The sequence below is a fragment of the Chelon labrosus genome, assembly GCF_963514085.1.
Source record: "Chelon labrosus genome assembly, chromosome: 5".
In the NCBI taxonomy this organism is placed as follows: domain Eukaryota; kingdom Metazoa; phylum Chordata; class Actinopteri; order Mugiliformes; family Mugilidae; genus Chelon; species Chelon labrosus.
In genome coordinates, this window is record NC_140341.1 from 27,462,634 (window position 1) to 27,472,917 (window position 10,284).

The 10,284-nt window shown below is 40.2% G+C and overlaps 1 protein-coding gene across 1 annotated transcript; it reads left to right on the top strand.

Annotated features, from left to right (window-relative positions):
- Positions 1-815: 815 nt before the first annotated feature.
- Positions 816-6,622, top strand: LOC311488048 (CD276 antigen-like; the record flags this gene model as incomplete). The annotated part of the gene is made up of 5 exons (XM_084544551.1): positions 816-881; positions 2,448-2,484; positions 2,869-3,246; positions 5,803-6,193; positions 6,595-6,622. The coding sequence occupies exons 2-5, from the start codon at positions 2,454-2,456 to the stop codon at positions 6,620-6,622; spliced, it is 828 nt and encodes a 275-aa protein (XP_084400677.1). The 5' UTR covers positions 816-881; positions 2,448-2,453.
- Between the last annotated feature and the right edge of the window lie 3,662 nt (positions 6,623-10,284).

Below are 10,284 nucleotides of genomic sequence, written 5' to 3' on the forward strand. Positions count from 1 at the left end.
TTGAAGGCCACGAGCCAAAATGTGTCAGTTTAATAAAGTTGTTTCATACACTACAAGTGCTGCAGGTGTCTTGACTTTTCTACAGTTTCTCTTCCTCCTCCACACACCTAGATGGTGAAGTCACACCAGAAATACAGTCGGACCAGTTTGAAATGCGCAGTCACTTGAATGAAGTCACCCCAAACATGTGTGTTTTACTGAAAAACATGTATTGTCTTAATAAATCAAAGTATACTTGCTGTAAAAATAATTGACAGGACAGAAAAAAACAGACTTTACAGGTCAGCCTGTAAAAAATCTGAATATCCTGAGAACGACTTCTTCGCAACAAATGAATATTCTTTATCCGTCTGATTAAATACACAACTGGATACGCAACTACCCATGTGAATGCACACAGCATGTGTTTCACTTCACATTTTTGGTCTCTACAGTAATAAAGAAATTCCTGCCAAAACCAGGATTACATTCAGTGGCAGGAGACCTGTACAGACTGTCTCTTCTTTGCAGTGAAGCTGTATTTTAATCCACATTTCAGTTTGTAATAGATGACAAAACTCAGCACAGACTACATGAAAGATGTTTGGGGATTCTGGAGGTCTGTGCGTTCATGAAACAATGATGCAGTTGCTACCCTATTTAAACCCTCAACTCTGTAATCACATATAGCCTATGTTTTCATGAAGCTGTGGTTTTGATGCTTCCTCTATAAAGCAGATTTGGGAGTGTTGAGCAGAGGAGGAAGAGGTGGCCGAAGCTCCCACATGACGTGTCTCATGTCCTGCTATGCGCACTCATAACACTGAAAGAGAAGAGTTCGGAGCCATACACTCGCTCTCATATTCTATCCACCACTGAAAAACTGCTGGGCCTCTTGTCAGGTAGGCTGCATCAGCATTCATCTTCATTACGAGGCTGTACAATATTAATTATATTTTTATTAAAATTCTGGGTGGTCAAGTAGACTATTGAATGCCAACTGTTGCATACAGTTAACGACCGTCGTTTGAAAACCTTTAAAAATTTTTATACAGTCTATGTTTAAAACACACGGCACCCCCAAGCGCCCGAGTGCGTACTTGGGATATTCTTCAGTCTTCTCAACATATCGGTGCTTGATCACAGCCTGAACTTCATCTTTAAAATTGATGTATTTGACCATAAAAACAAGCAAAATGACATGTGGAGAACAATCTGGCATGTTAATGATTGATGACTAGTTCCTAATCTTTTTCAGACCATGGTAAACGCCACAACAAACTTGAATTTGCTCTAAGTGACTTCAGTATTATGTGTTTCTAAGCTGATCAGAAATGAAATTGACCACTGAAATTTTTGTTTTATTTTTACAAATGGCTGAAATGTCAAACATGTAAACCCTTTGCTGTGGCTCCAGATTGTGGCCATTGCTTACTGTTTTGTTTTAATTGTCCTTGATATGTTTCTATGTATGGGCCCTTTGCCATATAGAATGGACTGGACATGGTGGAGAAATGTCTGGATGTGGTGTAACCTACAGTCCTGCAATTTACAAAGCATGTCAAGGCAAAAAATACAAGCTCCAAATAGATCTTTGTTGAGCCAGAGATTCAGCAGGAGGAAATTCAGCAAAGGAAATGACAACTAACTTGGAGCTTCCAAATGGCATTTAAAGGAATCAGCACCCAAAATAAGAAAAAAATCCATGGTACTTTTGGAGGAATTGAGGAAACAGTAAAAACCAAATACAGAGTAGTGTGGTTATGAGTTATGAGTGTAGATTGCACACTGTAAAATACTGTTGAGCAATTCTATGCTGGGTGACCATTAATAATTTGCCTGACTGTGGCAGAAGGCCTAGGACCCGCTTCAGCATCCATTGCGAGCAAGGCACCTCAGTGGCACAATGCTCTGAGTATGCTCACTGTCTTGTAATGGTTGGGTCAAATGCAGAGAAAATATTCCATGTGCAACACAGGACCATAAAGTATCTAACGTACGTTTTTCTTCTAAAATGACTACATCACAAACCTCGCAACAGCTCACAGTCTTCTCAGCTTTTCAACCTACAGTAAAAGTGATGACGGGCAACACCTTTGCCTTGCCAGAGCTGCAAGAGTGAATAAAGAATCGGTTTGTCAAAAGGGAGGGAGAACAAACAGCTCCGTGTCAATGTGGAGGCACCCTGCAGTATGGCACACATTAACTTCGAGCCTCATTATTAGATTGTGCTTAGTTAATTCCCCTTGCATGAACCTAGTGTCCCACTTAGACAATCTGATGAATCTCAAAGAACTCTGTAATTGCTTTGGGAACCATTGCTATGAAGTATGTAAGCTATGTATCATCATTTATAAACCCATTATATCCAGCTTATACATGTATGACCTATCAGAGAACAGTGTCCATATCTTTATATGAATACCTCTATCATTCACAGCCTCAAAGTCTTTTGCTTTTCCTTGCAGGTTGTGATGGAACATCTTCTATTGGTTAGCTTGCTAGGTAAGTGTGAATATCATTTAACTACTGTTATTTTATTTAACTTACTAAGTTTTTACCAGTGTATTTAGAACCAATACGGTTGTGAAATTATGACACTGTAGTTAGCTGTTTTTGAAAGGGTTAAGATGGAAGCTCTTTTGACCATAATTGTCAAAACCTTCTTTTGTCTCATACTTTTGGAATGCTGAGTGTTTTCTCACTTAATATGAGTCCAGTGAATGTTATGGACAAGGATATATTTTACTGTGTATGGTATGACTGGATAGACAGCCTGGGTGTCTATCCAAGTCAGGTATTAAAGGTTATCTTATTTTCTGTAACTGAAAGCAGAGCTAGTTTTTTCCTTGTTTAACAGACTCTCGTATCCTTTTTTGTTTTTTGTAGTTCTACATGTGTTTCTACTTTTGCCGGTTTCGTCTGAGAACATCCCAATCAATGGAACCACAGGAACGGCGTTGTTATGGAGGTGTCATTATAAGGAACCCTTTGATTATAGGCAAACCAACATATACTGGCAGGGCATTGACTGTAACAATACTTTAGTTGTTCTCCATGCTTATGCAAATGGAAAAGAAGAATTTCAATACCAAACCAAGTTATTTGCGAACAGAACTAAAATATTCCCAGATCAGTTACCTTCTGGAAACTTCTCACTCATCATTGATCCGCTCATTCTGAAAGATGACCGGATCAGCCTGGAAGTTGTTGTTATTAAAAACACAGAACCAACAACACTCTGCCAGACAATGCTCTATGTAGCAGGTCAGTATGCTTCTGTTTTATTTTTTGTTTTTTGTCAAATTGAAAACAGATACATTTCTTGTTCTAAAAGAAGCATGTAATCTAAAATCAACTATTCATATTAACCTAGATGCAAAGATAAGTCTAATGAGACATTATGACAATAATTGGGTTTTTGCTGTCTGGACATTAAGTATTTAAAATGTCTCAGTTTTTCAGGCTGTGTGCTTCATTCCTTTTAAAATAAAAATCAGATACGATTGTGGCGAGGGCTATGGTGGAGCTAAATATTTCTGTACCAGTTGAAATGAAACAATCCGACAATGTTACCATGGGAATTTCACCCAAGGATTATTCATTATTTATCAATATGTACCAAAAAGGCACTCAGGTTCATTATGCAGACAGGCAGGAGACGAGGTTCCATCTGTAAAACTGTTTTTATTTGATATACAAAATATTGAAAGAGGGCGACACAGGCGAGGTGGTTAGCACTGATGCCTCACAGCGAGAAGGTCCCGGGTTCAAATCCATGGGCCGACTGGGCCTTTCTGTGTGGAGTTTGCATGTTCTCCCTGTGTCTGCGTGGGTTCTCTCCGGGTACTCCAGCTTCCTCCCACCATCCAAAGACATGCTCATTAGGTTAATTGGTGATTCTAAATTGGCCGTAGGTGTGAGTGTGAGTGGTTGTCTGTCTCTGTGTTAGCCCTGCGATGGACTGGCGACCTGTCCAGGGTGTACCCCCGCCTCTCACCCAATGACAGCTGGGATAGGCTCCAGCAGACCCCTGCGACCCTTAAAAGGAATAAGTGGGTAAAGAAGATGAATGAATGAATATTGAAAGAGCCCAGCGTCCACCACATTCTCTCATCTTCTGAAACACAAGATAAAACATTTAGTGGGAGCCCACACGCAAACAAAATTGCAAAAGAAACACTTTTGAAAACAATATTCGGATAAATTAAAACTATAATTCTCAAAGTAACGTACCAATGCTGTCATAACCATAGACTGCATATTAAAGATGGATAGCGCTCCTTAAAAATGAAGCCCTGGTGGCTGACTGCAGTAAAGGTTATAAGCTCCACCCCCTCTATGTTTGTGGATGGGACTTGAGCCAAACTAAAACACTAAAGTACAAAGGTATTTGACTATAGAAACAGGTTGTGACATCATGATGATTAACAGTTGCCATGCCAACCACTCATTGAAGCTGTCCTGTAGGACCGTGAGAGTAGGACAAAATTAATCAACAAGAAGCGTGTATAATCCAATATTTCCTTATTACTGGTAGAGGTAGAGCACAGCAGAATATTAAATGAAAAATGAAGAAAAGTACTGTGCAGACTCTGGCTGCAAACTCGCAAGATGGAGCCTCCAGTATCCCTAGATTTCTGGCATCAGCTTGCCCAATGGAAGCAAGTGCAGTGTGTTGTGCATATTTTATACAGTCTATGGTCATAACACAAAACAATTCAGTAGAGTACACAATAAAAAAATGAAAATCAATACAAGGATACAAACATTCCACATTCTTAAACACCAAACCAGAGAATGCCGAGTTCAAACTACCATGCCAACACTTGCACCGTCACCTAGAGGCCTAGCAGCACAGATAACCACAGTGTTAGCCAAACACAGTTGCCCTCAAGCACACACAGGACGGTTGCCGGGTGTCAGGGAAGCAGACTAAAGGCAGACAACTATGCACAAATCATCCGCAAAATGTCCCATGGGCAAAGCAGATAAAAGGCGAAGAGCTCCACGGGCAAATGCATCCCAAAGGCCAACTGATCTGAAGGCAGATCAGGTAAAAGTCCACAAAGCAGGTTTAAAAGGAGACGGCAAAACCAAAGGCAATGGCAAAGGAAAAGCCAAAGGTGAATACAAAGTACAGCAAAGCAGCAGCTTGTGGAAATGTGTCAACAGTGACGCAGTGTAGCTCCTAGCATGGTTTGTAGTTCCCAACAATTGTGCGAAGCAGTATTTGGATTTGGAAGGAGAAGGGAAGCTTGCAGAAAGTAGCACGCTAACACCAAGTGGTCACCAGTAGCGGCAAACAACCATTTTCAAAAGGACAGGGCTCATATTGAAAACCTCCAACTCTCACAGAGATTAGATAACCCAGAACAGGATGTGAATACGTTAAGAGTGAGGGAAGTGCTCAGCAGACAGCTTTCTGTTTTTATAGCAACTCTGCAGCTAGTTACATTCTGGACATTTTTGCAAACTGCAGCCTTTTTATGTTCAGTCTTACCAATTTGCATCTTTTGCTGAATTGTCTAAAGTTTTGGTCTTCTCTTGATCTCAGGATCATATTTACCTATATCCTAGATAGCCTACCTGTTTTAATGTGCAGTGAAGTGTTTTTTCTTTGTCGTACAAATTATTTTCTGCTCATACCAAGACTTGTAGTCTTTAATGCATATTTTATCTTCTTTTGTTCTTGACTGTTTCATATTTCTTTCATTATTTATTTGCATTTTAATGATGTATCTGATATACTGTATACATCAATGTTATATGGTCACACAGATAAAATAAATAAATCATATACTAATTTTGACCCATTTACAGCACCCTTCCAGGAACCTCAAATTAAGGTAAACCTAAAAGAAAAGACAGCAACCTGCAGCACACATGGAGGTTACCCTGAACCTGAAGTCACATGGAGTTCTGTGGACCACCAGGGGGGACATATACTTGGACCACTTGAACAGCCCACTGTGACCCGAGAAAAAGATGGCACCTACAGCGTCAGCAGCACCGCCACCATTACAGGATCAGGGAACGTGACCTGCAGTATTTACAACCCCACTTCAAAACAGACTGTGAAGTCAACTTCAACTTCTGAAGACCCGACACCTGAACCTCCACCTTTACCTCCACCTTTACCTCCACCTTTACCTCCAGGTTCACTCTATTTTCAGTTTGGGGATAGTATATCAGTTGGGGTGCACTGCAACAAGCAAGCAGCATTAATAAATTTTGCATCGCCAGGATGCATCTTAATCAGATTAGCAATTATCAATGGTAGATTTATTTTTATTTTAGAGAATTCATATGTTCTTCTTAGTTGTCCTCCTTTCCTACTTCTAATTATATAGTTACGTAACTGGTGGTATCAGTTGAAAAAGAGACAACAGTAGGTCTATTTGCAAAGGTTTGTCATTTCAGTAACCTAGTCAAGAGGGCAAATCAGCCGAGGTTAGACTTTTTTCACCTATTTATTTTTATCAGGCAACTAAAAGGTCTCAGTAATTTGCTATTGTACATGTATGTACTGTGTGAACATACTGTATTGTACTCTTCTTTCACATTTGGCTTAAAAAGCTTGCTGATAAAGCTAATAGTGCACTGCCTTTCTAGGTGTAAGCTGCTGAGCAACCTCCTGTGATGCACTGAACACTTCTCCTCTACTCACCTCGCTCTCAGTCCCCATGCTTTCACACACCCTTATTACTTGTCATTGACCCCGTGTCTCTCTCTATGGCCCTCCTCTCTCTTACTTTCAGTGGATCTCTCCGGCCTAGCCACAGGTTTCTGATCTGTGGTCCTGGCCCCACTAGCCTGTCCAGTGTCCATCGCTTACAGTTTTACCAACCTATTCACCTGCAGCATAAATGACTATCATCACCCTTTCTATATTGTTATACTAGTATCATCATTAGCACAATGTATCCCCACAAATCTGATAAATCCTACAGTACTTCCTGACTGTATCCTTACCTTATATCCTTAAGAGTAAGCTTGTGCTAAAGATATTTTAATATCGTAAATATGCTCTGTAAGCTGTTGTACATGTGCTTATCTTCAGTTAGTTTCATGTAAAACCACCATCATAACTCCTGTAATCTTTTTCAAAGGTCGACGTCACATTTTCATCTGCATCGCTCTGGGTCTCTTTGTCCTTGCTGTCATCATGGGTTGTGCTCTATGTAAGTTGTGCCTTTCATTTGTTGTTATTTTTGGTAAAACACATTTTAGTAGGGAAGACAGGTGCTGAGTCTGCATTGTCTCACTTACAGGCCATATCCACAGTGTCAATAGGATTTTATTTGAAACCGCTTTATCCAATTGTGGTTTCTGTCAGAGATCAAAATGGAAAAATGCACCGCTCGAAAAATACTGTGCGTCTTCACATTATGTGACACTCTGCCGGCCTCATGGCGGTGACAACAATTAATCTCTTTATGCTTCACGCTGACACCATTTATGTTGGGGTGCTGCATTGTTCAGATCAGTTTAACAAAATAACAATATTAGTCTCATAAAGTATTGTTAACTATAAAAATATGATCAAAAAATTAATATTCAGGCCAGTAATTAATTAAAAATTACTACTATTTTTCAAAAAGGCATTATCAGTAGTTAATATATTTTGAAGAGTTTTGGGTTTGCTCTGAAACATTGGGATTGGGAGTGGGAGATTTGATCCTCCACTGCACACAAGAGGATCGTTATTTTTTGTGTTTATGTTAAACATAATTCACTTATAAACTAAGCTAAGTACACGTAGCTGTAGGTACTCATATAGTGACAATATTTGAGTGATATATGATGATGATATGATTACTACAGGATATAGCTGATGATTACATTCGTTGTTCAGGCAGCTTGGGAGAGAGGTGCTCTCAATGACACATGAAGGTCAACCAGGAAGGCTACCTTTATTCTCACTCATTCACAACTCTCTCTCTTCCGCTGTGGCAGTTTCCGGTTTAACCATTCAGATTTTGCCACAATCTCAGCCAGTCATTTCCTTACTGTAAACTTACTAAATTTGACATGTAATTGTAATTCAGACTGCTGTGACCCTCCTCCACCCTGTTTACCTCCAGTATTCACATCAAAACTAAGCAGCTCAGTGTTGTGTCATTGCTCCCTTTGCTTGTAAACTCACCTGGTGGACCTGTCAGATTTAACTGAGAATGATCCAGTGTCCTGAGATTGTCAAAAGTTAAAACATGTTATGATGTAGACAACTCAAGGAGAAGGACCCAGGTGCAGGACTCAAGTGTTCAGGCACAAGGACGTTCAACAAAAACTGGAGCAGAGTTCCAAAAAGAAACAAAGGATCTTCAGGAGCAGGCAGGTGAGAAAGCTGGATCATGGGCTGCACCTGTAGCAAACAGAGAAGGCAGCTACATTTGATAGAGCACTTCAAAATAGACTAAACGTTGAATGCTGGTTCACATGTAACTAGCATCTTAACAAAGCCTTTGTGAAACAAATCCAATCGCACTTAAAGGCTGGAAGCAGACTGATAGAGGGTCACAGCAAAAGACATGTATGTTGAACAGAGGTACATAGACAGGTAGGTGGGTACAACAAGGACTGGTTGAGAGGCTACAGCAGAGATTATGATCGGTACAGTCACTGTACCTCAGGTAACTCAGAAGCTGGCTGACTTTGGACTGACTTGATTGTTGTTGATGTGTTACTGAAAAACCTTTAGTTACTCTACGTCTGTATTAGGATGCTGCTGGGACTTCACTGCGTGGCTTTGCACTTAAAACATAATGACACATCATGTTCAGACAGTCTGGTTTACATAATCATAAAGCATGGAACTAGATGCTTGGGAAGTATTTGATTCACTTCACCAGTATGGTTTTACTGAACAACTTTTTTTCTCTGCTTTTGTTTTAAGGCAAGTGTTTCAAAATGTGTAGACGACATCAACACTACCGGACAGACCGATATTTCTCTCTCTGGGTGACCTGGAAGGAAGGAGGAACTTCTCATCATTAAAACTCAGGGACATCACAACTTTCAGATGGAATCTCAACAGGACAGGTTGGAGATGTTACAACGGTGCTCTCTGAACACCAAAAGGGGGTATCAATACAATAAGGACAGCCATCTAAAGGAATGCTCAGCCCTGGTATTGACATGCTTCACACCAAGTGGACGTCCTTAGTACAAGTGTGAAGACACCCAAGATGGACTGAGGTTGCATTTGAGATCCATTTATTCAGACCACACTTGGAGGTGGTCTGGGACACTTGTGAACACATACGTTTAGCAGAGTGAACACACATTATGTTCTGTTCACACTGATGGAATTGCCACCCAAGTAACATGACATTTGCCTCATTAATTTACAGATAACACACAGCTGATATTATGAATGATTAAAGAAAAGACTAAAACACTGTTGTCTGTGTTTTAAGACTTCTGCCAAAGGGACATGACTGTCAAAGTCCAACTACAACTGTAATTTGTCCAACAATTTATCAATTTTTCTGTAAATGTCACTATTACAACCTCAGCAGGATCACCTGATTTATAACTCCTGTGTGGCGTCAAAAGACACAACTCTTATTCCAGCTCATTCAAAACCCACAATATTTTTCTTTCAGCCCAAACTCAGCTGACTGCTGGCTTAGTCACAAAGCCAGCAGTCAGTGAGGCGGCAGCTGGTATGTGCAGTTCATGGACACCTACTTCCTGTTCTTCTGACCCATTGACTCACACATGTTAGAAGGCTGATGGGTCAAAGTCCCTGGCTGCACTTGGTCAGAATGCGAGGGGCTCCAGGGACTCCACTCTATAGCCCTTTGTCCCTGGTTCCCATGTCTGTGTTGGGATTAATCCCTGAACCACAGGTGTGATAATCCCAAACAGAACACTGCTGAAGACTGACTGACTGACAGTCAGCGCTTTGATCAGAGGGAACAACAGCTATGTGCTTGCTAGTTCTAGAAGAACAGAAGACGACAACGCTTTTTGATTTAAGAAAGGCAGAGGTGGTAGAGGTTTTATTTAAATTCCAACAGACATTTTCCTATTGTTAACAGGTTTTGAGACACATGTAAAGATCATGGAGGGAAACTACACTTACTTTCAATTAAGAGGATTTTCAGGAGCTTTAGTGTTTCCTTTGATGACACCAATTATCATTAAAGTACAATTTTTAGAAGATTTTATTGTTGAGAAAATCAAAGCCTACTTCTTTAATCCCTCAGAACACAACAAATTAAATGTGTTTCATTTGAAATAAACATGTTTAGGAGGAACAAAGGTCTGGTGCAGGCATGTCTCTGTTCCTCATTC